This window comes from Delphinapterus leucas, chromosome 15, assembly GCF_059928025.1.
Source record: "Delphinapterus leucas isolate spDelLeu-1000000601 "Yukka" chromosome 15, BTC_Dleu_Yukka2, whole genome shotgun sequence".
In the NCBI taxonomy this organism is placed as follows: Eukaryota; Metazoa; Chordata; class Mammalia; order Artiodactyla; family Monodontidae; genus Delphinapterus; species Delphinapterus leucas.
In genome coordinates this window covers 21,618,855-21,646,251 of record NC_143143.1, presented here as the reverse complement: position 1 = coordinate 21,646,251, position 27,397 = coordinate 21,618,855, and the positions used below count along the sequence as shown (strand labels likewise).

At 50.9% G+C, this 27,397-nt stretch overlaps 1 protein-coding gene, 1 non-coding gene and 1 pseudogene across 2 annotated transcripts; 2 read left to right on the top strand and 1 right to left on the bottom strand.

Moving 5' to 3' along the window:
* Nucleotides 1–441: 441 nt before the first annotated feature.
* Nucleotides 442–26,292, top strand: SDR42E2 (short chain dehydrogenase/reductase family 42E, member 2). The gene is made up of 11 exons (XM_089896052.1): nucleotides 442–2,416; nucleotides 2,896–2,991; nucleotides 4,262–4,319; nucleotides 5,011–5,129; nucleotides 5,829–5,904; nucleotides 9,818–9,900; nucleotides 11,485–11,622; nucleotides 12,135–12,200; nucleotides 13,824–13,887; nucleotides 15,396–15,469; nucleotides 18,521–26,292. Exons 1-11 carry the CDS (start codon nucleotides 1,151–1,153, stop codon nucleotides 18,758–18,760), a joined length of 2,280 nt encoding a protein of 759 aa, XP_089752178.1. The 5' UTR covers nucleotides 442–1,150; the 3' UTR covers nucleotides 18,761–26,292.
* TRNAL-UAG (transfer RNA leucine (anticodon UAG)) lies at nucleotides 25,209–25,290 on the bottom strand. Its single transcript has one exon. It is a non-coding gene; the product is annotated as a tRNA-Leu (tRNA).
* On the top strand, nucleotides 26,025–26,857 carry LOC111182265 (large ribosomal subunit protein eL22 pseudogene; annotated as a pseudogene).
* Nucleotides 26,858–27,397: the final 540 nt, after the last annotated feature.

The following is a 27,397-nucleotide window of genomic DNA, read 5'->3' as shown; positions in this document are numbered from 1 at the left end:
ATTCCCCCCTCCCAGTGGAGGAATTAGACCCATCCCCTGTGACGACTAACATCTGGGGTGTCTCCCCTCCCTGTCACACCCATGAGTGTCAGTGCTTGTATGGGGCATGACTATATCCCTCACTCAGAACTTCGGAGAGCAGGGCAGTGACAGAGGAGACTAGAAGATGCTGTATAGCTGTCCCGGCCCCTGCCCCGTGACCACCACCAGCAACACCTGTGGGGCTCAGTACTCAGTCATTCGGTCACCCAGTTGCACCTGTTCTTTTTTTACAGCCACTGTGTGCCACGCAGGGCAGAGTTTACCTCTCTCTGTATCCACGGGGCCTGGCGCACGGCAGGCTGACAGTACACAGTTGCTGCTGTCATTAATGATGATAATGGTGATCCGGCCTCTCGGCCAGCCTTATCCTCAGGTGGAGCAGGAAGTGGGGGGCTGGGGGTGAGACGATGGTAACAGTGACTGACAGCCTGGCTCGCTTTAAGTCTAGAGTGAGGAGGACGACATCCTCAGTGCTGGCCCCCGAGACCCACAGAGCTGATCCTGAAGCCCACAGGGGGCTTGCTAGGCCTTGTGGTGCCAGCCATCCGCCCTGCTGGGGGACCTGGGAGAACCAGAGACAGCAGTTGCCAGGGCAGAGGCGGTGCAGCACTTGTGCAAGTTTCCAAGGCCCTTTGGATCCCATGTGGATTCCTCCCTTCTCTCCTTCTCCAGGAAGCCCTTCCCATTTCCCCGTCAGAAAGCAGTCACCCCCCCAGTCAGATGGGGTTCCCCTTGGCACGATTTGATCTGTCTCCCTCTGGTACTGCATGGGAACCGGGATTTTAAGGAACTGGTAGAGAAGTCGGGAATTCTTGGTGTAAATCTCAGCCATGCAGTGTGACTTTGGGCCTGGGTCTCCTGAGCTGTGAGACCCAAGGCCTGGCTGCTTTGTCTCTGACTCTGAGGAAGGCAGCGGCCACCTTGGAAGCTCTCAAGATTCTGAAAGGGACAGGTTTGGGAACTCAGAGGGTCTCTAATTCCCACCAGGAGGTCTCCTAAGCCCCCAGGGGTCTGATAATCCACATGAGTTGAGACAACTCTAGAACGTACGTTCTTCTGTTTTTTCCTACAGGTGGACAGATCCCGGGTCCACATGGCTCAGTAGAAGATGAAGCCCAACCTGGCAGGCTCCTCCCCAGAGGCCTGCAAAGCTGCAGGGCAGGGCGAGCAGAGCTGCCCTGTCTGCCAGGCCTGGGGTGGGGTCTCAAGCCTGGGGTCTGAGTCAGGGCCTGGGCCGGGACCTGGTGCTGTGTCCAGACCTGGGCTGGGGCCTGGTGCTGTGTCAGGACCTGGACCTGGGCCTGGTACTGTTCCAGGGCCTGGGCCGAGTCCTGGTGCTGTTCCGGGGCCTGGGTTGGGGCCTGGTGTGGTTCTAGAACCTGGATCAAGGCCTGGTGCTGCTTCAGGAGCTGGGCCAGGGACTGGAGCAGTGTCAGGGCCTGGGAAGGAGCCTAGTGCTGTTCTGGGACCCAGACAAGGGTCTGGCGCAGTGTTGGGGCCTGGACCAGGGCCTGGTGTTGCTTCGGGGCCTGGACCAGGGCCTGGTGCTGCTTCGGGGCCTGGACCAGGGCCTGGTGCTGCTTCGGGGCCTGGACCAGGGCCTGGTGCTGCTTCGGGGCCTGGACCAGGGCCTGGTGCTGCTTCGGGGCCTGGACCAGGGCCTGGTGCTGCTTCGGGGCCTGGACCAGGGCCTGGTGCTGCTTCGGGGCCTGGACCAGGGCCTGGTGCTGCTTCGGGGCCTGGACCAGGGCCTGGTGCTGCTTCGGGGCCTGGACCAGGGCCTGGTGCTGCTTCGGGGCCTGGACCAGGGCCTGGTGCTGCTTCGGGGCCTGGACCAGGGCCTGGTGCTGCTTCGGGGCCTGGACCAGGGCCTGGTGCTGCTTCGGGGCCTGGACCAGGGCCTGGTGCTGCTTCGGGGCCTGGACCAGGGCCTGGTGCTGCTTCGGGGCCTGGATCAGGGCCTGGTGCTGCTTCGGGGCCTGGACCAGGGCCTGGTGCTGCTTCGGGGCCTGGACCAGGGCCTGGTGCTGCTTCAGCACCTGGACAAGCTCTGGGGCCTGGGCCAGGAGCTGGGTCAGTACCTGGTTCAGGAGCTGCACCTTTATCTGGGTCAGGGGTAGGGCCCGGGCCCAGACGGGAATCAGGGGCTGGGCAGAAACCCAGTGAGCCAGTGACAGCCCCAGTGCCAGTACTGCAGCAGAAGACTCAGGCCACACCTGTGCAGGCCTCTAAGCAGAAGGTTCTGGTGACTGGAGGAGGAGGCTACCTGGGCTTCAGCCTGGGTTCCAGCCTGGCCAAGAGCGGCACTTCTGTCATCCTGCTCGACCTCCGCAGACCCCAGTGGGTGCTGTGCCCGGGGACCGAGTTCATCCAGGTGCAGTGATGGCGGGGGGCAGGCTGGTGGTGGAGGTCAGGGGATGGTGTCTGATGTGTAACCAGTGCCTGGCGTTGAAGAGCACAGGCTTCGGAGTCAGACTGTTTAAGCTCCAACTCCAGCTCCCAGCTGGGCAGCCTTGGCCACAGGGTCCCGCACCTCTGAGCCTCACGTCTTCATCCACAGAAAGGGGACACTAACAATATGTGCTTCGCAAGGGCCTCGTGGGGAGTTGAGAAGACAGTGCATGTAAAGCACTGAGCACAGCCCCTGTGACTCAGCTCCATACATGGGGCCGATGATGGTGAAGACGCCCAGTGGGATCATCTAGTAAATCCTGCCCCACAGCCTGTCTGGGCCCTGCAGGTGCTGGGCCTGGGGTGGGGAGAGGGGCCCGGCCCCGAGACCTGGCACAGCTGTTACCTCGGATTGCCTTGGACCCAGACCTCCTACCTCCGTGTATTCCTTCTCTGTTTCAGGCTGATGTCCGCGATGCAGAAGCCCTGCACCGCGCCTTCGAAGGCGTGGACTGTGTATTCCACATGGCCTCCTGCGGAATGTCTGGTGCCGAGCAGGTGAGCGCCTCACACGCAAGGCTTAGGCCCCGGCTCCGCCCGCCCCCTGCATGCCCGGTGTTCATCAGGCTCCTCGCCTACTCCAGGGAGGATTTGGGCTACACCCATGGGACAAAATGCCAGTTCTGCCGTTTTCTAGCTGCGTGGCTAGGAAAGTTAACCTCTTCGAGCCTCTGTTTCTTCACCTGTAGAGTGAGGGCACTACTAGTACTTATGTCACGACCTCCCCGGAGAGCCGTATAACAGTATCTATCAAAGCACGCAATACCCTTTGACTCAGAAACTACACTTACTTATGTATTTGTAGCGTTGTTTTTAATAACAAAACAGGAAATAACTGAAATGTCCATCTGTTGGAGATTATTTAAATAAATTGTGATATAGCTAAACGATGAAATTCTAGGCAGCCATTCAAAAGAATGAGGTAACTCGATATGTACTGATAACAGAACAATTTCCAAGGTACAAAAACAGTGTTTGACACTGTTTTTTTTTTTTTAAAAAAGAGCTATATACTCACACATTGTGTGCGCTGATATTAATGTGTCAATTATCTCTAGAGATACAGAGACTGGTAACAGTCTGGGGAGGGAAAAGGGAGACTTGGAATCAGGATTGGGAGGGAAATTTCCTCTTCACTGCATTCTTGTTTTACTGTTTGAGTTATTTTTAACCTTGTGACTGTATTACCTATTGAAAACAACCACAACAAGAATAAATATAGTTTGAAAATCAATAGGGAACCCACCTCTCATGTGGTTGTAGGGATTAAATGAGATGTAAAGGCTTCGCCCAATCCCTGGCGCACAAGCAGCTCTCACTGTAGCCCAGTTGTTTTTATTTTTCAAAGCCCGGCCCTCTCACTTGGGTAGGGACAGTATTACTTGTCCGTCTTATGGATAAGGAAGCTGAGACTTCTAGAGCCAGGAAACAATCCAACACATCTGAGGCTCTTTTCTGTGTCAAGCCCTGTACCATGTCCTCTCATGGGGCTTATTAAACCCTGCTGACCACCCAAGGGGGTCTTCCCTCATTTCATAGATGACGGAGCTGATGGCCAGAGTGGGGGGTAGAACCTCCCCTGTGGCCCAGGCATATGGGGACGGAAAAGGGCACGAGAGCCCAGGGCCCCCGCACTGCCCATGGGCCCCTCGGGATCCCTGCCTCTGAGCTGCAGCCCCCCGCCCTGCCACCCAAGCCCAGCCTCATGGCCTCAGCTACAAGGCATGAGACAGCACCCCGACTCTCCCACCTCCATCTTGTCTTTTAGCTGCAAAAAGAGCAGATTGAGTCTATAAATGTTGGAGGCACCAAACTAGTGATTGATGGTAGGCGCTCAGAGCAGAGTGTGACCTGCTGTGTGTTTGTGCTTCTCTCCCCACCCCTGCGCAGGCCCGGCTCTGGGGGACAGGGCAGGGGGACAAAGGTGGGAGTCTCCCCCCGATCCCCGCCCTCCCCAGTAGAGGGCCTGTGGGCAGCACATCTTTCCTGTTCTGCAGGCCTGCCCAGGCCCTGGCATGGGGCTCAGCGTGGCCTCAGTGTGTCTGGGGACACGGGGAGTGGAGTTTGCACAGAGGGATTAGGGGTTGCGGGCGAGAAAAGTTGCTGAAGCACCAAATTAGAAAACTCACACCTGGGCTCTCTGGGCATGTCCTGCCTTGTCCTGCATTTTTCTCTCTGATTCTAGAGTGTGTTTTCCCTATGTCCCCACTGAGTGAGACTTTCTTCTGACCTGTCCCTGGCAAGGTAGCTAAAGGGCCGCAGCCACACTGAGAAGGAAGAATGAGCCAGCCCGGCCCCCAAGGGCCCAGGGAGCGGGGACTTGACCCCTCCCCAAGTTAAGGGAAGGAGGCTCTTCTGTCCCGAGCCAGGATGTGTGCAGGAGGCTGGGTGGAAGATTCGCCCAAGGAGGTCCCCATGGGTTCCTCCTCAACCAGCTCCCTGCTCACATCAACTGTGTATGTGTGTGTGTGTGTGTGTGTGTGTGTGTGTGTGTTGCCGTGTGACCTGTCACTGTAGTTTGTGTCCACCGGCGGGTTCCAAGGCTTGTCTACACCAGCACCGTCAATGTCGCATTCGGCGGGAAGCCCATAGAACAGGGCGATGAGGACTCTGTGCCATATTTCCCACTGGAGAAGGTACCTGGCTTCCAGGAGAGGTGGGCGGGGCCAATGGACTTGGAACCCACAGTCCAAAGGGTAGGGATGGGCGGAGCCAGGGTCAATTTCACAATTCAGGGTAAGACCCAGGAAGAAAGGGTCCCCAAAACGGCGTGGCGCAAAAGCCTTCTCCTATATTGGCTGGTCGTGCCAGTAGGAGCTTTGAAATCACATAGACCTGGCCTTGAACCAGCAAAGCCACTTTCTACTGTGGAACCCTGAGCAAACCACTTCACTTGGAGGCTCTCCTTCTTCGTCTGGGTGTGATAGCACCACCCTATGGGGACGTGGAGACCAGGAAATGAGTTGATGTATGTGAAAATGCCCCGTGAGCACTAAAGGACTCCATGTGAACAATCCATCAACTCACGTCCAGCATTCACATCCCAGAGCAGGCATTGTGGCTTGCAGGAGCCTCCCTGAATCAGGGAGCCCCTGGTCGTTTTTACTGCTCTGAACTCTCTCCTCTGTTCCTGTGGCTCCCGCCCAGAGGGAGAGGAAGGGGAGTGGGGCTCAGGGCCTGGCCATTTCCCAGTGGGGGTCCCAGAAGTGAACCCCCATGTGGTCTGAAGCAGAGGTACAGCCCTGGGGCCAGGAGGGCTGGGTGGGCCGGGCAGGTGTGGCCAGCAGTGTCTCTGACCCCCGTTCGGTGGCTCTGTACTTCCTGTTCTCTGATAGCACGTGGACCACTACTCCCGAACCAAAGCCATTGCTGACCAGTTGATCCTCATGGCCAACGGGACGCCTCTCCCAGGTGAGTACTGGGAGGCCCTGCTCACAGCCAACGTGCATGCCCACTGCTCCCTCCCTGAAGCACATGTGCGATTCTAGCTCATAGCTGGTATGTTCCCAGCTTCCTTCCAAAGAACACTTCCCCAGGGCCTTGGACATTCGTCATCCAACAAATTCTGGGCACCCACACTCCACCAGGGATACAGCCTGGAAAACGTCAGGCCCAATCTCTGCCCTCACATTGTTCATGTCCTGGTGGGGAGACACTTGAGCTAGTCCACGTCTAGCTCTCTTTTCTGCCATATAGGAGGGCATCCAGTTTTGGGGACCCTCTTTATAAGAGTACAAACTTATGAATATGCATGAAATATAGCGCTTTGGAAGGGCTGTGCAAGTGAGGAGCCCTTCAGTAACTCCCAGAAAAATTGGCCTTGGCTGCCTTACTGGATCGCCTCTTCTTACTGTATTGTGATAGAGAAATAATAGTAGATTAAGGACAGGTGGCAGCATGGCACAGTGGCTAAGCACCCACGTACTGGCATCAGACTGAAATGAGTTCAAATCCAAGCTCCACCGCCTCTCAGCTATGTGATCTTGGGCAATGCACTTACCCTCTCCCAGCCTCAGATTCCTCACCTATGAAACAATGGATAGTGGAATTTACCTCAAAGAGCTTGAGTGAGAATAAAATAATGATGGGCGCTGTTAAAAAAAAAACAACAACACTAACATGGACATTTTGTGTTTATTGAGTGCTTACTACATGCCAAGCCCTATTTTACACGCTGATTTTACCTGCAAAAGTCTCAATAACTCTTCATAGCATCCATATGAGGTAAGAACCTTAGCTACCCCTTGCTTTCCAAACTCAGGAGTCAAATATCAATAGATTCAGATAAATTCCTGCTATCTAAATTATCATTATTTGCTTTCTGAAATTCAGAAACTAAAAAGAAACAGAAAACCTGGTTTCCCTCACCGTCTAAACTCAGGAGCCAAGTGGATTTGGAGAGCGAAGCTTGTTTGAAATTATAATCCCCAATTTTACAGGAGAGAAAACTGAGGCTAAGAGGTTAACTGACTTAGCTCAAGGCCACATAGCTCTTAGGTGGCAGAGGTGGGATTTGAAAACCCCCTCTCCCCCTAGGGGAGTCTAAAACCAGAGCCTGGGGCTTAACCATTGTGCTCCACTGTAGCTATGGCTGAGTAAGTCTCTGAGCATGAACTCTTTTCCCTAAAAGCCTCCCCACCCCACCCTCTCACCCTGGGCCTGTCAAGCCTCAACCCCTTATCCCAGTGGGAACATCCATCTGTGTTTCCCAGGAGTTTGACCCTCGGCAGTTGAATTCTCTTCTCTACCAGGGCCTCCCCTGGCTGGACCAGCAGCCTACAAGCCAGACACCTAATCCTCTGGCTGAGAATTATTTATACAAGCATCCCCAGCTTTCCATGGTCAGGAGAGTCATGGATACCCTGGGCGCAGTCCCTCTGTGACGTGGCCACCCAGTGCCCCACTGGCCAGTGTCAGCTGTAGCCCAACCAACCTCCCCCCACCATGCCCAGGTGACCCAGAGTTTAAAATTAGCTGCAGGCTGTTTACAGAAAAGCTCACCTGATACCTGCCTTGCAGGAGCCCAGCCACGTCACCCTGGGTGATTTCCAGTCCCTACTACCCAAGCTGGTCCCTGAGACTCTGCCTCTAACCTGGCATGGAGCACCCTGGTCCCTGTAGCAGAATCCTGAGGCATGCAGACCCCAGCTCCATGTGAATGTGTTGTGTCCTCCTGTCTCTGGGTTCATTAGTGTCCTGGGGCCGCTGGCACAAATTACCACAAACCTGGTGGCTTAAAACAACAGAAATTTCTTCTCTCGCAGTTCCCACAGTTCGCAGTCAGATGTCTGAAATCAAAGTGTCATTTGGGCTGCGATCCCTCCAAAAGTGCGAGGGGAGAATCTTTCCTTGACTCTTCCAGCTTCTGATGGCCCCAGAAGCTTGGGGTCCTTCTTTGGTGTGTGGCTGCATCGCTCCAGTCTCCTCCTCTGTCTTCACATGGCCTCTCCTCTTCTCCATCTGTCTCTTCTCTGTGAGTCTCTTATAAGGATACCTGACATTGGATTTAGGGCTTGCCCGGATAATCCAGGATCATCTCATTTTTAGGTCCTTAATTACATCCTCAAAGGCCCCTTTTCCAAATAAAGTAGCATCCACGGGTTCCAGGACACCGGCATATCTTTTGGGGGCCACTGTTCAACCCAATACACTGGGCCTCATTGTAAAGTGAGGGTTTTGGTGGGGGAGCAGTCAGGGTGTTTGGCTATGACCCGGAAACACTGACCCTGGCTAATTTATGGAGAAAATGGAATTTATACTGGGATAGCCTCTGGAAAATATATTCCAGAAAAATGACCACCAGGGCTTAGAAAGGACAGGGTCAGGGCAGTTCCAGGGTCCTGGGAGACAGGAGCTGGTGATCAGTCTCTCAGGGTGAACCCACTCCTGTGATTTTCAATCCCGTGTCAGTGATGCACAGAGTCACATTCCTGGGTGAGAACATGGCATTGGCCCAGCCTGGGTCCCGTGGCTGCCATCTCAGGGAAGAGAGGTGCATCTAGACTGACAGTCCCCCGCTAGACCTGGTGCAAAGGGGAAGGGGCCCCCAAAGGAAGGTGGGCTTCCGGTCCCAGAGGATGGCATACACTAGGCTCCCCAAACTGGAGGCACAGCCTCTTGGGAAACCTGAGCCTTGGAGGAGTGAAACATCTTCCAGGAGACTCCATCTCAGTTAAGGAGTTGGGGTTAGGGATCGAATAATTTACAAATAGTAATTTTTAAAAATTTTAATCTTAAACACAAATGAATTATGAGAATAAATTGAAAAATTTGTAGGCCCTCTTAAGACTTAAAAAGAATATGTTTGGAGCAGCCCTTCAGGCTGTACCCCCAGACTTCCCCTGGGGAGACATGCTCCCACTTCCACCAGTGGGGGCCCCTCAGCAGAGAATTTGGGAAGCCCTGGACCAAACTTTGTCTTGGTCTGGGGACTCTGCTGGCACAGAGCTGTGAGAGTTAGGGGAACAGACCCCCAGCTCTCATGCTGATGGCTCTAGTCTTTTCATTTCTCCATTGGTTGTCTGGAAAGTATAACTGCTACCACCAGTTACAAAGCACCCATTTTCCAGGTGAGGAGACCCAGGCTGAGAGAGCTGAGGGCCTATTTGTTAGTACTGTATTACCAGAGGTATTAGTGGACAGTGCCTGGACTTTGGTCCCCATCTCAGCTCCGCAAGGCTGAGCTGTGTGCCCTTAGGCAAATCACATCCCTTCTCTGAGCCTTGGTTCTTTTATCCATAAAACAGGAATAATAACAGCTCCCACCTCATAGGGCTGCTTTGAGGAAAAAATTCCAGGCTTACCAGAGCACCAGACACATAGTAGGACCTCTCTGAGAGCCATCGTGATCCTTATCTGATGACCAGAAAAAGTAAAGTACTATAGCTATTGGCATGAGGACATGTGGGTCTGTGCGCGTCTGTAAAATGGACACAGTAGGACTCTGGGAGTTGAAAGAGATCATGTCTGTCAAGTGCTGGTTAAACTCTCACGGGCCATGCAGATACCTGCATCTAGGTCTTGCCTCTGTTACTGGCCTGAGAGCATTGTGAGGACAGGGACCATTTCTTGGTCATCCTTGGATTCTTCACAGCATCCATCCCAGGGCCCAGTGCTGAGGGCGGTGGAGGTGGGGAATGATTCTGAACAGTGTTTGTTGAATGACTGACTGAGAGAATAATTAATTGAATGAGGAAACCCCAAGGCCCTGCCTTCCCCACTAACCTTTCCAGGTAAGAACCAGGAGATGTGGACGGCCTTTCTGTCCCTCTCCCTGCTCATCCGCCCCTCCCCAGGCCCCTGACCGCCCTTCCCTGTGTTGTAGGAGGAGGCGCTCTGCGGACATGTGTGCTCCGGCCCCCAGGGATCTACGGCCCCGAAGAGCAGAGGCACCTGCCCCGCGTGGCGGTATGTTGTCCCAGCCCCAGGCCGGAGGCACAGGAGGAGCCTGGCTGATACGTGTGTGAATGGGGACCCACGGTCACCGCGTCAGTCTTAGGGCAGTGTCCCGAGCGGGGGGCCCTCGGTTCTGGGAGAAGTCCTGCCCCCATGAGGCCCACCAGGAACAGAGCTCTCAGGGTGCGCCAGCCAGGCCTGGGTACCGGTAGAGGAGACATGGAGCTATGACCCCAAAGAAGCAGAGGAAACTATTGTCCTGCTCAGATGTGAGCTCCATAAGGGCCAGATGGCTCATCTCATGCTGCCAGCACCAGGCTTTTCACGCAGAAAACCTGTCTCCAGAGAAGGCTGGTTGCCAGGGATATAGCTACAGGGGGCTCTAGATCCTGTCCTCAAATTTCTCACAGCCTAGTCAGGGAGACAGACTCCACAGTCACAGATTCAGGGTGGTAAGGGCTGTGTAGAGGTGAGAGGGAGAAGATGGGAGCACAGCAGAGAGGGCCTGGCAGGGGAGGTCCAGGAGGGCTTCCTGGAGGAAGTGATGGCTGTGCTGTTTGGATACAGAAGGAGCTAACCAAGGAAATGGGGTGGTAGAGAGAAAGTGGTCCAAATAGAGGAGACAGCTTGGGCACAAAGCTGGAAATGAAAAACTGTTCCAGGTTTGGGGACAGGTCAGTGAACAAAACAGATGATTCCCGCCCCTGTGGGGTTTATATTCTCACAGGAGGAGAGAGAGAGAATAAACATGATACAATACAAGGAACGTTTGAAGGTGCCAGGGACTATGGAGAAAGAGGAAAAGTGGAGTGGGGTTGGGGGAAGCTGGGGGTGCCGGCAGTCGGGGAGCCTCTTCAAGCAGGGATATTGAGCAACTTGAAGGAGGTGACCAGGTGCATCACACAGCTATCTGGAGGAAGAGCCTTCCAGACAGAGGGAACGGCTAGTCCGAAGCCCTGAGGTGGGGCCCTGCTGGCACGTTCCAGGGAGGAGGCCGAGTAGCTCGTGCAGAGTGAGCAAAAGAGTCGGTGGGAGACACGTCAGAGAGTAGCTGGGGCCAGAGCAGAAGGGCCTCCTCTGCCACCCGCGCCCGGAAGTTTCTGAGCAGAAGAGACACGATCTGACTTAGGATTCAAAAGGATCCCCCAGCTGGACGAACAGGCCACAGCGGCGGGGGGTGGAAGCAGGGGACCAGTTAGGAGGCTCTTTCAGTGTCCAGGTGAGAGATGAGGGCGGAAGTCAGTACAGTGAGGAGTGGCCGAATTCTGGACAGATTGTAATGGCTGAGACGACTGGGTTTGCAGACGGGTTGGGTGTGGAGAGTGAGGGAGGGGACAGCCAAAGCTGGCTGCAGGCTTTAGGCCTGAGCCCTGGGTGCTGTGGGCTGAGGGGGTGGGGAGGGGCGGCCAAATGGGGATAAGGCGCTCACAGGACAGGACAAGTCTGCCTTGTCTATCGGGCAGCCAAGTGGAGCCTTCCGGAAGGCATGTGGGGCTGGGACAGAGGAGTCTGGCCTGGGAGCCTTCTGCATGTAGATGGAATTTAAAGCCACTCCAGGCTAGGTCTGTGTTTCTCGCCCTCTCCCCCCACCACCAGAGCCACATCAAGAAGAGACTGTTCATGTTCCGATTTGGGGACCGCAGGACGAGGATGAACTGGGTCCACGTGTGCAACCTGGTGCAGGCACACGTGCTAGCAGCCGAGGCTCTCACCGCCACCAAGGGCTACGTGGCCGTGAGTCTCCTGCAGTGCTCCCCCGACCTTACCCCTCGGGCTGCAGGCGGGTCCCCCATCCCTTGGGGATTCCTGGCTCACACACAACATAGCTCCCCAATTCAAGCTGCCTGATGGGGTGGGGGGAAAGTGGCCTTTTAGAGCATCGTTAGCTCCTTGAAATGACCCTGTGAGGTAGGTGTTGTTGAGCCCAGAATTTCAGTCACCGAATGCTAAATGTTTTACGTGTATTGTCACCTGCACCTTTACAACAGCCCAAGGGGGAGATGCCATTATTATGCTCCCATTTCTCAGATGCAGAAACTGAGGTACAGAGAGGTTAAGTGACTCCACTGAGGTCATACAGCTAGTCAGTTGGCAGCCCCGGAACTCAAAGGGACTTGCTCAGGTCCGTCTCCAGGGCTGCTGAGGAGAAGTGGGGAGTTGGGGCAGCTGCTGGGAGCCATCGGAGAGGGTGGAGTCAGGCAGCAGGCATGTGCCTGACCATCCCCCTCCCCATGTGTCCCCCTCAGAGTGGGCAGGCGTACTACATCAATGACGGGGAGAGCGTCAACATCTTCGAGTGGATGGCCCCACTGGTAGGTGCCCGAACACCACCCCCATCCCAAGTGAGAATTCAGGGATCCCCATGTCTTCTTTCCCTGTCACCTTTTCCCAAAAAATCAGAGGATTTCACATTAAAAACCAGCTCTGGCAACAGTGTCCACTGGGCAACATTGGAACTGGCTGGAGCTGGGTGGTGGCTGCCCCTTTGGGGGGCTGTGCTCTCCCCCAGTTTGTCATAGTCCCTCCCAGCCCACTTCCTCATTTATGTCGATGTCCTGCCCTGTGGGATTTTGCTTGTGGCCCCCGTACTATGTGGTGAGGCCCTGAAAGAGGTAAGTAGGAGGTAGGCAGAGCACAAAGGGAGGTGTTGGCCCTCGGGCCCCTACGCTGCAGCCCCTCTGAGAGTCCTGGCCTCCTCTCGCAGCAGCCTACAGACTCCTGGAAGGGGCAGACCAGAAACCCCGCGCTGGAGGATACATCCTGGGGGCATTCAGGCCCTTTGCATGTCAACTTTTAACAGCTTTATTGAGATATAATTTATAGACCATACAGTTCACCTGTTGAAAGCGTACAAGTTGATGGTTTTTAGTATGAGTTGTGCGACCATCAGCAAAACACATTTTAGAACATTCTGTCACCTTCCCAGAAAAGAACCTCCCCAAACCATACCTTTTAGCTGTCACTTCTATTTACCTCTCACCCCACCCCACCCCTAGCCATAGGCAACCACTAAGCTACTTCCTGCTTTCTGTAGATTTGCCTGTTCTGGACATTTCCTATGAATGGAATCATACAGTATGTGGGCTTTGTGTTAAGTGTCTTTCATTTAGCATGTTTTCAAGGTTCATCCATGTTGTGGATGTGTCATACAAGTACTTCATTCTCTTTTATTGCCAAAAAGATATTTCATTCAATCGCTGTGCCACATTTTGTTAATCCATTCATCAATTGATAGAAATTTGGGTTTTCCATTTTGGGCCTGTTATCAGTAATGCTGTATGAACATTCGTGTGTAAATAGTTGTGTGGACATATTTTCTCATTTCTGTTGGGTATATACCTAGGAGTGGAATTGCTGGATCATACAGTAACTCTATGTTTAACCTTTTGAGTTACTGCCAGACTGTTTTCCAAAATGGCTGCACTATTTTACCTTCCCACCAGCAGTGTAAGAGGGTTCCAGTTTCTCCACATCCTGTCAACACTTGTTATTATCTGTCTTTTTGACCTGGAGGGTTTTCATACAAGTGAAGACCTCAGTTCATCCTATGCCAGCCCATCTCTTCATGCTTCTCCCACCACCCTCCACACGTATGCTTTTTTTTTAAAATTTAATAGCAGAAAAGCAGATTCTAGAAAATAATCAGATTCTATATAAGTGCCTTAGAGTGTCTTTGGGTGTACACAGATGTAAAAAATAACTAAATGATGGGACTGCACCCCACGCAGTCAGTTCCTACTTAGTTTTCCAGGTCACAGTGCGGGCTTCATTTAAAGACTGGTGTAAACTTGGGGCTGGCTGTGGGGTCTGCCCCCTTTGGTGGGCAGCTGAGGAGGGGCCAGGAGGTGCTCTGCTGGCCCTGGGGTAAAGGCAACACGTGGCCTATACCAGCCCCCCAAGGATCTGTTCTCACCTCAAGCCATGTTTCCTTGCAGTTTGAGAAGCTGGGGTACAGCAAGCCCTGGATCCAGGTTCCTACTTCCTGGGTTTACCTGTCAGGTGAGGAAAGGAGTTTGTATGTGAAAACCCTCCATGTGCCAGGTGTACATGCATTACCTCATTTTAAACCCAGAGCCAGGACCTGGCTGAGGCGAGTGGGGCACTGAGAGCACAAAATGTAAGGAAACCTTCACTCGTAGGAGTCAAATGCTCCAAGCCCCATCTGCACTTGCCCAGCCCTGAGAGCAAGTGCCTCCTTAAATTTTGCACTCGAGGCACCTCACTCCCCTCACCCTAGTCCTGGCCCTGTTTAAACCCTATCCCACTCGCCAGGTGGGTGGGGTTAGGCCCATTGTAAAGATGAGGCAACTGAGGCTCTGAGAGGTTAGCAACCTGCCCGTGGTGCCCCAGTGAGAAAGCGGGAGAGGCAGAATTCCCACTGCATTCCAGTCCTGCTGCCTGTGCTGGAATGCCCCATCCCCCAAGGTCGCCCTGGAGTTAAGGCTGCTTTTGGACATGTGAGGGTTCTGTTTGACCCTAGAGTCTCCTCCTCACCCTGAAGGTCAGTCTCCACTCTCACGCCCCGGCTTCCCTATGCTGGCCTCCTTCCAGCTGGAATGAGCACGGGCTTCAGGCTTGGAGTGATCAGCCCGAAGGGGCAGGTGGCCCCCAAGTCACAGATAACTGTGTTCCTGGAAAACCTCAGCTGGATCTTTAAATGTATTGGGGGACTTCCCTGGTGGTCCGGTGGTTAAGACTCCGCATTTCCGATGCAGAGGATGTGGGATCGATCCCTGGTCTGGGAACTAAGATCCCACGTGCTGCACAGCGCAGCCAAAAAAAATAATAAGGCATTGGGATGCCCGCCATTTAAAGCAGGGGTCTGCACATTTTTGTCCCCCAGGGTGCCCACACAGGATGACTTCCCCTGCACAGCATCACCACCAGGATTGACACTCCTTGACCCCCAGCTGAGAAGAGTTCAACCGCAGGTCCTGGCGGTTTTGGAGACTGTCTATAAATTCCCAATTCCCAGTGAGCTGACTGTAAACTCAGTGCTTCTTAACTTTGGCTGCACAGTGGAATCACCTGGGAGCTTTTAAAAATGCCTCAGCCACACCCCCAGACCAATTACCCCAGCATCCGCAGGAAGCAAGGGGGTGGGGGAAGAAGGAACATTTTAAAAAGTGGTCCGAAGTGCAGCCCGGGCTGAGCTGAACCACCGTTCCCACTTCTTTCTCCCTGACTCAAGAGAGCACATCGGGATAGAAGTGCGTGAGAGAGACGTGACTGTAGAGATCACTTTGAATCTGCTCAGATTTATTTTAAAATGTCAGTCTTTTAATATTAATAATAACTTACTTGTGACATATTTCACAGCCAAACAAGGCACCCCAGGGTGTGCGGAGACTGCTGATTTAAAGGAATCCAAGGACAGGAAAACTTGGCAAAGTGAAGATTCCCCCTAGCAAAGCAAATAATGCCCCCAACTGACTTGTCTCTGACGACCTCCCTGGAGTTTGCCTAGAGCAGGCCCCCTGGTCACTGGTCCCTCTCTCCCCACACAGCCACGGTGATGGAGTATTTGCACCTGGCCCTGAAGCCCATCTGCAGCCTCCCGCCGCTGCTCACCCGGAGTGAGGTAAGTGGTCTGCTGTGAGGGGAGCCCCTGTGTCCTGGTGCCCCTCACTTGCCTTCCTGCCCCTTCTCCACTGCCACAAACCCTCACCTTTTGACACCGTAACTGGATGCTTGTCTGAGGTCTGAGAACCTACCACGTGGGCTCAAATCTAGGGCCACCTCCTGTATAACATCCCAACCTCTGAGCTTCTGCTGAGGCTGTGCTCTCTTGGTCTGAAGGGCAACAGCTCCAAGCCCATCCTTTTTTTTTTTTTTTTTTTTTTTTTTGTGGTACGCGGGCCTCTCACTGCTGTGGCCTCTCCCGTTGCGGAGCACAGGCTCTGGACGCGCAGGCTCAGCGGCCATGGCTCACGGGCCCAGCTGCTCCGCGGCATGTGGGATCTTCCCGGACCGGGGCACGAACCCGTGTCCCCTGCATCGGCAGGCGGACTCTCAACCACTGTGCTACCAGGGAAGCCCAAGCCCATCCTTTATCACTGTCATTTCATTCATAAGCAGTTTGTCTTCCCAGCCAGACTGGAGGCTCCCAAAGGCAGGTTCCATGAAATTCACTTTTTGGAATGTCACTACTCCCAATAACCGTCAATACACACACACACACACACACACACACACACACACACACACACACACACACACAGCCTGTTGATTCGAGGCTCACAGTTCCTGCTCACTGAATAATAAGTATATATTAAGTACCTACTGTGTTAAGAACACTGTTCTCAAATAATGATGATGCAGTTTTCTATTTGTATATACAGTTTAAAAGAGAGGGTGTTTTAATGCAGGTTGTAAACAGTAAAGCAACAAGTGGTGTTTGGTGTTATTTGCAAAATCCTTCCAGTCCACTCTCTCATTTGATTGTCCCTGATGCTCTGTTAAGTTAGGAGGGGAAAAAAGATTATGATCTCATTTAATGGTGAGAAACTGAGCACTAGAGAAATAAGTGATTTGTCCAAGCTCCCACCATTCTGGAATTGGCTTCACATTCCAAGCTCAGTGCTCTCCACCTCAGAGAATCGAGAATGGGCCACAGAAAGAAGCAGTTCCCTATGGTCTCTCCTTTGAACTAGCAGAGGAAAGAGAATAGTAAAAATAGGGACCATCTATAGAGTGTGAAATGCCAAGCACTGTGTTTATCTCATTTAATCTTCACAACTACTATAGACTGTGGATTCTGTTATTATCACCTCCATGTACAGAGAAGGAAATGAAACACTCAGTGGGGGGAGGGGGGGTGAAATAACCTGGCTCATGACCATTCCCTTATGTAGCAGCATCGAGATTTGAACCCAGAGGAGACCTAAATGATTTCAAGCTTAACCACTAGCTTGTGAAATGTCAGGAATCATAGTCACATAAAATAGCTGCCAAAGTGCTGCTGAGTTGTGGTCAGGTAGGGAGCCGGCTCCCTTCTCTCTCCACTCCCTGGTGGGTTTCCTTGTTCAATTCGGGGCGGGGGGGGGGGGTGGGGGGGGGCAAAGGATCCCTAGTTAGCTGGGAAGTTTCTGGGCACTGTAGCTCGGGCGCCCTCTTCTGGTCAGTCTATGACACACCAACTAGCCCTCTAGTTTGACTTCATAGCCTTTTTTCATTCATTTGACGTGTATTGAGCACCTAATGTACGCCAGGCACTGTGCTGAGGAGTGGAGGCAAGGCAGTCCTTGCTTTCTATTCGCACATAGAGTTTAAAAGAGAGGATGTTTTAATGCAGATTGTAAACAGTAAAGCAACAAGTGGTGTTTGGTGTTATTTGCAAAATCCTTCCAGTCCACTCTCTCATTTGATTGTCCCTGATGCTTTGCTAAGTTAGGAGGGGCAAAAAGATTATGATCTCATTTAATGGTGAGCTCACAGTCCAAAGGGGAAGGCAGCCCAGCAAGGGCTATACTGGGGGAAGTAATGAGGAACTTCAGAGTACACAGAAGGGGCACCTAAGCCAATTCTGAGGAAGTTAGGGAGGCTTCCCAAAGGAGGTGACATCTAAGCCTGACATCTGAGAATGCTGTGTCCCAGGACCCTGCCTATCTAGTTCACAGGTGTACCCGCCAAAGCCCTGAATTTACTAGCTGAGGCAAAAAGGACAAGAACTGGCCTCTCTCCCTCTCTCCTCACACAAGCATCCAAGACCAGGGGCTTGACCGCAAGGGCTGTTTCAGGGCCACTGCAGAATCAAGCAGCTAGTGGACTCCTTCCCAGTGTCCAGCTGAGGAACAAAAGGCAAAGAAATGAGTCAGGTGGGAGGGTATCTTCTCAATCCTAGCATAGCTGGGAAGGGCATGAGCTAGAGTTTGGCTTCTCTGTGTGACCCTGGGCTAGTCACTTAACCTCTCTGATCTTCAATTTTCAAAAAAGGAGATGGTGGTATTACCACTTCAGAAGATTAAATGAGATATGGCCTAGAAAGAATTTAGCCCATGACAGGCTCAGAGTGCTTACTCAGTAATTGTTGTTGTCAGCACCACCTTTGAAGCCTGTGGGACCCAGGCCATCTGGCATCAGGAAACGCAGCTTCAAACCCTGGAGAGAGTAATCACTTATGCATAATTGAATGCCTCTCTTAGGGAAGCTCAGTTAATCAGCCAGGGCGTGAAGCTTGCACCCTGGAGCCTGCCTGCCCAGACTCCATCTGGGGCTGTGGGCTGAAAAGTCAAGGATGTTTCCTGGAGACAAGTTTTCCGGATAGCTGCACTCAGGCCACAGGCAGAATGTATCAAGGGCCTCCTGAGCCCCGGCATCGTGCTAGGGCCGGGGAAGGGGAGTGCAGAGGTGGGGCCTTTACTTTTGGGGGACTGAGGAGTTCAGTAGGGTGGGGAGATGCAGAAAATGTATCCTGGAGGCGGCCCCCCCCCGAGGAAAATGGAGGTGGAAGAGAGGCAGGAAGTCCTCCCCATGAGGGCGTCGCAGACGCAAGATCCAGCATAGAGGTCATTTTAAATCTCTGTGCGACGGAAGGGAAATCCCTACCCTCTCTTATCCGAGTAAAACATGGTAGAGGTTGCTCCCCACGCCCACTAGTCCCGTCCCTCGGCTGCCCCGCCTCTCCCCGCAGGTGCGCAGCGTGGCCGTGACGCACACCTTCCAGATCGCTAAGGCCCGCGCTCAGCTTGGCTACGTGCCCGACAAGTTCAGCTTCGCAGACGCCGTGGAGCGATACGTGCAGTCGACGGGCCGGGGAACCCGCGGCTCCACAGCGCGAACGCTCCTGCGGCTACTGCTCGGGCTGCTGCTGCTCCTTGGCCTGCTCGTGCTGGCCCTGCACTTCCTAGGCCCGCGGCCGTTCGTCGTCTGACCATCGTCGCCGGCCTGTCCCTGCCCCTGCTTCGCCTTCAGGACTTGCACCAGACCCTGCTCCGTCCTCCGGACTTGGGCGCTCCCTTGAGTCCTGGGCTTGTCCCTGCCCCACCCTCTGGGCTTGGATCTGCCTAGCAGGTCTTCCGCTTGGATATTCCGGCGTTCTAACCCCGCCCCTGTCCCGCCCTCTGGGTTTCGACGTGCCCCTGCCCCGCCTCTTGAGCCCTGGCCACGCCCCTTTCCCTCCCTCCGGCCTTGGTCTCTCTCTGACCCGGCCGGGATGCCTACGAGAAGGTCCTATCTTCACAGCCTGCTCCGCCTTCCAGGCCTTCTCCCCGCCCCTGCCCAGGCCTGGCCCGCCCCCGCGTTCTCCCCTGCTCTAGTCCGCCCCGTTTCTGGCTGTAGCCGAACGCCTGAATCCTCGCCTTGGTTTCTCCTTTGGTAACTAGACTTGCTCATCTCTCTTGGTCGGTCCCTCTCCTCTCCTGTTTGTGATTCAGCCTTAGCCCCATCCCCTCCCGTCTGGCTCCACTCCTAGGGGCCTAGCTGCAGCTGCTCGTGCAGCTGGGCTGACGTTTCCAAGTTTTCGCTGGCTGCTGCTACCTCTCTAGGGACACGGACCCTCCTCGCTGCCCGAGCTTCTCTGTGCTTGTCCTGAGATGTCTCGGGATCTTGGATTAGACCCCTTCTAGGAGCACTGAGTTTGATCAGCTGCTATGCTTATGTTTTGGGTTCGCTCACTCATGCAGGTCTCCCTGTGTGTTGATAGACAGGGTTGGAAGGACACCTGAGACCCAGGCTTCTGCCCAGCCCAACTTGGCCTTTTTGGGTTTCCGGTGCATGAGTCTGGGGATGACTCAGTAAGCACAGACTTCAATACCAGAAGGGACATCAAAAAAGGAAAAGAAAAAAAAATTTTTTTAGGGTGGTCAAAAGATACAAACTTCCAGTTAGTTATAAAGTAAATAAATTATGGGGGTGAAATGTACAGCCTGGTAACTACAGTATTGTATAAATGAAAGTTGCTGAGAGTAGATCTTACGTTTTCATCACAAGAAAAATAATTGGAACTCTGTGTGGTGATGGAATTTAACTAGACATTGTGATCATTTCACAATATATACATATGGCAAATAATTATGTTGTACAGCTGAAACTAATGTAATGTTACATGTCAATTAAGTCTCAAAAAAAAACCTTAAAAAAAATTGGATCTCTCTAAAAAGTACCAATATAGTAATAATGGGAATTATTAGAAATTAGTTGGTCATATTTTTTGTTTTACTATCGCTTCAATTTGTTAGTGAGGGGGCCAGTAGTGATCACCATAATCCTTAATGTTTAAACCACAAAATTTCTTAATCCAGCGCTGCTCTCCACAGAAACAGTGCCTCCCTATCATCTTGGTATCAATTGTGAATACCAAAATATTAGTGTGTAAATACGTCTGTATATATATCATAATATGCACACGTGGAAGTGGCTGATAAAACTATGGATCCTAGCAGAGAAGAAAACCATCACAAGCCTAAAGAAATCTGTGACGGGGTCGGGGGGAGCAAATGTGTTAGGGCCAACGTGGCCATCGCCCGGCGTGGGCATCAGCAGTATGTCCTCTGCTGAACAATTAAGAAAGTTCGTGAAGCAGTTCAAAAATGTGTGCTCCTGTTTGCTATGGTGAATTTGCATGTGTGTACATAATTTTTAAAAGCTCAATAATAATCCTTTATGCTTTGTTTATGCTTTATCCTTTATGTTTAATGCTTGACAGTTTGAAAGAGCTTTCATCTATATGCTCGTACTTAATTCTCAGGCCCACCCTTACATAGGGCTTATTATTCTTATTTTATAAATAAGGAAACTAGGGTTGCCTAACTTCAAAGAGTAGAGGAGGGTGGGGGTCACTTCTCTACAGGCGGGGTAATTTGGAGGACCTGCCCAAGGCCCACTGGCCTAAACACGACACAGGGTTATTTCTGCTTTTCTGCACCTTAGCCACGTCAGGGCTTGGGTTGAGCTCTGGGATCTTTCTCAGTCTCAGATCCACAAACCTCAGGCCATTTGGGGCTTTCTTTCTTCTCAGTAACATGCTTGCGTGTAAACTCACCTTCTCCTCTGACTTTCTCTACCAGCCCTGAGAAATCTGTTCTTAGGGCAGGAAAACAGGTTTTCACTGTTCACATAATTTTCTAGGTCTTTTGTCTACTGCCGAACCTCAGCGTGTGAAACCCGAAAGCAAAACCGATTTCTTTGTTTTCTGGATTTCTCTAAGTCATCTCTTCCCCTGCAAGTAGACTGTCTAAACCCTGGGCATGGGGCCGGCATGGGTCACTATGCCAGAAAGCTTCCTTCCTCTCAAGTGTCTTCACCCAATGGGAAACGAGGTAGCACTTCCACCCAGCAGAGGAACCAAGTGCCCATGAGGGTTTTAGAGGCTGCCCAGATAACCCACCCTCTGTGAGGTTCTTTTTTTTTTTTTCTTGTATACCTTCTCATAGATATTTTATTTTAAATTTTTATTGGAAATAGTTGATTTACAGTGTTGTGTTAGTTGCAGGTGTACAGCAAAGTGAATCAGTTATACATATACATATACCCATGCTTTTTTAGATTCTTTTCCCATATAGATCATTACAGAGTATTGAGTAGTTGCCTGTGTTATACATAGGTCCTTATTAGTTATCCATTTTATATATAGTAGTGTGTATATGTCAATCCCACTCTCCCAATTTATCCCCGCCCTTTCCCTCCTGGTAACCGTAAGTTTGTTTTCTACATCCGTGAAAACTGCAGTAAGTTCATGTGTACATTTTTCAGATTTTTCCACATGTTAGTGATATCATATGATATTTGTCTCTGTCTGACTTAGTTCACTCAGTATGACAATCTCTAGGTCTATCCATGTTGCTGCCAATGGCATTATTTCATTCTTTTTTATGACTGAGTAATATTCAATTGCATATATGTACCATATCTTCTTTATCCATTCCTCTGTCTATGGACATTTAGGTAGTTTCCATGTCCTGGCTATTGTAAATTGTGCTGCAATGAACACTGGGGTGCATGTATCTTTTCAAATTAAGGTTTTCTCCAGATATATGGCCAGGAGTGGGATTGCTGGATCATATGGTAGCTCTATTTTTAGGTTTTTTTGTTTTTTTGTTTTTGCGGTACGCGGGCCTCCCACTGTTGTGGCCTCTCCCGTTGCAGAGCACAGGCTCTGGACGCACAGGCTCAGCGGCCATGGCTCACGGGCCCAGCTGCTCCGCGATATGTGGGATCTTCCCGGACCGGGGCACAGAACCCGTGTGCCCTGTATCGGCAGGCAGACTCTCAACCACTGCGCCACCAGGGAAGCCCTTATTTTTAGTTTTTTAAGGAACCTCCATACTGTTCTCCATAGTGGCTGTACCAATTTACATTCCCACCAACAGTGCAGGAGGGTTCCCTTTTCTCCACACCCTCTCCAGCATTCATTGTTTGTAGATTTTTTGATGATGGCCATTCCGACTGGTGTGAGGTGATAGCTCACTGTAGTTTTGATTTGCATTTCTCTAATAATGAGTGATGTTAAGCATCTTTTCATGTGCTTTTTGGCCATCTGTATGTCTTCTTTGGAGAAATGTCTATTTAGATCTTCTGCCCATTTTTTGATTGGGTTGTTTGTTTTTTTGATATTGAGCTGCGTGAGCTGTTTTTATATTTTGGAAATTAATCCCTTGTCAGTTGTTTCATTTGCAACTATTTTCTCCCATTCTGTAGGTTGTCTTTTCGTCTTGTTTATGGTTTCCTTTGCTGTGCAAAGGCTTCTAAGTTTAATTAGTTCCCATTTGTTTATTTTTATTTTCATTACTCTAGGAGGTGGATTAAAAAAGATCTTGCTGCAATTTATGTCAGAGAGTGTTCTGCCTATGTTTTCCTCTAAGGGTTTTATAGTATGCGGCCTTACATTTAGGTCTTTAATCTGTTTTGAGTTTATTTTTGTGTATAGTGTTAGGGAGTGTTCTAATTTTGAGACAGCAAGTAGGAAGAGGTCCTAGCTTTCTTGGAGACACTAAGCAGAAGCATTATAAACGCAGAAAACAGAGTCATTACTGTGGGCAGCTCAAAGTGAAATAGCCAATCAGGATGGACCATTAAGGCGAATTCACAAACTTTCCATTATGGGTGATGGAGCTATTCCCCTTTGTAGACCCAATGCCAGGCGTCTAAAACATCATCTGGTCTCTCTCATCTTAAAAATGTTTCTCTAGGGCTTCCCTGGTGGCGCAGTGGTTGAGAGTCCGCCTGCCGATGCAGGGGACACGGGTTTGTGACCCGGTCCGGGAAGATCCCACGTGCCGCAGAGCGGCTGGGCCCGTGAGCCATGGCCGCTGAGCCTGCGCGTCCGGAGCCTGTGCTCCGCAACGGGAGAGGCCACAACAGTGAGAGGCCCGCGTATCGCAAAGAAAAAAAAAATTTCTCTTGACTCCCCATTCCCCCTCCCGCTACTGCTACCATCACTCATCAAATTTCATGATGAGATGTCCACACTTATGTTTCCATTTCTTCTCTTCAATTCACACCAAAATGACGTTAATTAAGGTCATCAATGACCTTGTCCATAAATCATAAAACCAAAGAATATTTTTCAGCCTTTATTTTGCCGAGTCTCTTCTACATAGTTGGCTACTCCCTCCTTCTTGCCATAATCTTCTTGACAACCATCTATATGACAACACACCTGTCTTCCACTTGTGTCTCCAGTCCTTCTTTATCTCCTTCACTGGCTTCTTTTCCATTGCATTCCCTTTAGGATGATGGTCCTCAGGACTCCATATTGGTCCCTCTACTTCCTCTGCATGCTCTTCCTGGGCAAGTTCATCCATTCCCATGACCTCAGTCTCCAATGCCTCCCAAATCTGTATCAATTACTCAGAGTGTTCTCTTGGCCTCCAGACTTCTATGTCCAATCTACTCAACCCCATGTCCTAAATCTCAAACTCAGTGTGGATCAGAGTGAAATCGTCTTTTCCACAAACGTCCTCTTCATCCTGTGTTCCCTCCTAGGGAGACGAGAGGCACTGCCAGCCATCCAGTGGCTCAAGCCCAAAACCTGGTCATCACTTTCGATGTGTTCTTCTTTTTCATGTCTTCGTCATTGAGTTCTGTCAGATCCATCTCCAAAATGTCTCCCTGTGCAACACACTGTCACAACCATGGTACAAGCCACTCTCCTTTGTCCTAGACAACTACAGTAGGCTTTGAATAGAACCTCCTATTCCTACTGCCAGAGGCAACATCCAAAATTGGAACATGCCACCCTCCGGCTTAAAACCTTTCCATGGTTTCGCATGCCCTCAGGGCCAAGTTCAAAGCCTTATCTTGGCATTCATGGCCCTGCTTGCCTAACACTTCAGTCTCATCTCTAGCCATGTCCAGCTGCTCTCTGCCCAGCTGCCCTGAATTACCTTCCCAGCATCTCAGACTCACCAGGCTCTCCTTTGCCTCTAGGATATTCCACATGCTGTTCCCTCTTCCTGGAACTCCCCTCTCCCACCTTCACTAGCTAATCTCTCAATTTCAAGTCCAGGCTAAAAGTCACTTGTTCCGTTGTCCCTGGGTCGGCTTCCGCATTCTGCATGATACTCCTCACAGGTCTAATTAAAGAAATTACAGTGGCTGTGAACTCTGTGAGGCCCAAAACATGTCTCCTGTTTTGCTCTGTAGCCTCAGGTTGAACTTGATTTCTGGCACATAGTAGGCCCTTCATAAATGGTTGTTGAATGAGTAAATAAACAAGCAGGAAGTGGATCAATGAAGCTGCGACCTCAAGGCTGATACACCTGGGGGGGGGGGCAGGGCTCCTGATACCCCAGACCCTCCATAAAGTCACCTGACACAGTTTCTACCAACAGTGATTTATGGAGTCAGCCTGAGCTCTCTGCTGACACAGAGCGGGCCAGAAAGGGACCCTGCCTAACTGACGTCTTGATTAAAATCACCTCCACCTAATCTTTGTCCTTGGGAGGTAAAGGGGCCCACTCCCAGTGGCCTCAGGCCTTGAAGCATTAAATTAAAGGCGCAGACAGACTGTTGAGAGCTTTTCAAGGTATCTCAGGATCCTTTCCCATGGAAATAGGGAGACGTTTTTGTTTCCGTTTTTTAAGGTAGCGGGATTGGTGGGTTTGTGTAGTAGGCTAGGGAGTGAGGTGGATTGTCCTGCAGTTTCCTTCTTTTCCTCTCCCTTCCCCATTCCATTAAAAAAAAAAAAAAGGCTGAACTGGAAGAAATAACTTTTACAGGTTGAAATTCCTGTGTAAGGAGAAAGTGAATGGAATGAAGGATCCCTCTGAGGATTTTCTACTGTGGGGAAAAAAAAGAAACGTCAGAAGGCAGAAAAAGTGAAGGGTAATTGGGAGAGGATATGGAAGTTGAAGGATGGAAAAGTGAGACCCCTGAAGGTGTGGCAGCGGTGGGATTCGAACCCACGCCATCGAAATGACTGGAGCCTAAATCCAGCGCCTTAGACCACTCGGCCACGCTACCGCCCAGTCGCAATCTTTTCCGTTCATACTATATTAGTCTGGTGACGCGGCGCTTCATGTTCTCTAAGCCCCACCCTCATCGGTTTACGCATGCCCGATATCAGCCTGACGCTTCACGCGCCAGTTACAGCATATTAACCCCTGGTTTCCTCCTGGGCTTTGGAGTCAAAGTGCCCTTGTAATCGGCAGTAGTAAGTTCAGTTGGGACGCAGCATTAAAAAGGAAAACAAAGTTCCCAATTGTTAATATTAATATTCACTCGTCATGTATGTTTGCATTTGATTTTCCACGAGCGTGGCATACTGCCTACGGCCACATGGGGGCAGTGTCTCGCTGCCGCTTGCTCCTGGCTGGGCTGCGGGTCCCTCCGGGTTTGCGCGGAGACGGCCGAGTCCCCATCTTGTTTGGACTCTCTAGCCCTACTTCAGGGAACCTCTGCAGCCTCGGGTGGCCCCGTGGCCGGCCCCTGCCACCGCGATGTAAAAATCATGGTTCCAGGAAGGAAAATCATTGAACGTTTTTACAGATCCTTGCCTTATGTAGGCTCCCTCAATCATCACTCGTATCTACTTTTTACAGAGGGGGAAACTGAGGCTCAGACTGGCAAAGTAACTTGTGTTAGCTACCCCCAGGCAGAGCCAGGATTCCCTAACCTCCCAAAACCCAGAGTTCTTCTATGTAGACTATTTCAGTGTGTTTTAAAATGCAGTAGCCCTTTCTGCCTTCGCTGCCTCCATGGCGCCCGTGAAAAAGTTTGTGGCGAAGGGGAGCAAAATAAAAGCAGGTCCCGAATTTTACCCTTGACTGTACCCACCCTATAGAAGATGGAATCATAGATGCTGCCAATTTTGAACAGTTTCTTCAGGAGAGAATCAAAACGAATGGAAAAGCTGGGAATCTTGGTGGAGTGTTGTAACAACCGAAAGAAGCAAAAACAAGATTACTGTAACCTCTGAGGTGCCTTTTTCCAAAAGGTATTCGAAATACCTCACCAAAAAATATTTGAAGAATAATCTACATGATTGGTTACGCGTAGTTGCTAACAGCAAAGAGAGTTACGAATTGCGTTACTTCCAGATTAATCAAGCTGAAGACGATTAAAACTCAATTATCTGGAATATGTTGTGTGAGTTCTTGAATAAAACTTGGGAACCAACATGGTGGTTTTCCTTGTAAAAAAAATAAAATAAAAACAAAATGCAGTAAATTCAGAGCAAATACATATCAATAAATACATAACAAACTTCCATTTTCTGCCACCGAGAATTAATTGTATTCAGCTCTTCTGAGATATCACCCCCTGCGGCCACAAGAAGGAAGCAGAGATCTCTTTGAGTCATCCCCCCACAAATGACTCAAAGCATTCTCCAGTAGTTTGCATCATTTGTTAACAGCAACTATAACAGAGAAGAACAAACCTGACTCCATGCTCAATCTATTCCTTTAACTCTAACCTTTGTGCTCTGTTGCCTGTGCTTAGTCATGCTGGCTCTGCACCTTTTGTGAAAGATTGTTGCCTGTAGCCTGAAACATACAGGATACCCCCTTCTCAAGGCTCTGACCTTTAAACTTAACACTTTTCCATTCTTATAGAGAGAAAAAGTTGCAGAACAGAAAAGAACATTTGTCTTGTTGGAGGTTTACAGGAACATGGTGACCTGACCTATGTGGACAGCTGCGAGAACAAAGGATTCCAGCACCAAGAAGTTTACAACAACTAACCACACCCCCTCCCCTTTTAATATAAAAGCCTGAGTTCTAACATGGGGAAGATGGTTCTTTGGGACACCAGTCTACCACCTTCTCACTCTGCTGGCTTTCCAAATAAAGTTGCTATTCCTTGCCCCAATACCTCGTCTCTCAATTTATTGGCCTGTCATGTGACGAGCAGTACGAGCTTGAACTCTAATGTGACCCTTCCCCTCCCAACTCTCTCTGTTCCTAATAATTTAATTCAAGTAAACATTTATCCAACACCTACTAGGCCAGATCAGGCAAAAATCAGGTCTTTTGGGAGAAGCAGAGCTGCTCAGAACTTGCATGACAAAGGTGTTTCACCAGAACAAAAATCCAGTGGAAGTAAGGCCATGAGCTCGTCTGCTCCAGTG

Coding starts and splice junctions, on each gene's coding strand:
- SDR42E2 (XM_089896052.1), top strand. CDS start 1,151: ATGAAGCCCAACCTGGCAGGCTCCTCCCCAGAGGCCTGCAAAGCTGCA. Junction 5,130..5,828: donor CATATTTCCCACTGGAGAAG/GTACCTGGCTTC, acceptor GTTCTCTGATAG/CACGTGGACCACTACTCCCG. Junction 9,901..11,484: donor GGCACCTGCCCCGCGTGGCG/GTATGTTGTCCC, acceptor CCCCACCACCAG/AGCCACATCAAGAAGAGACT.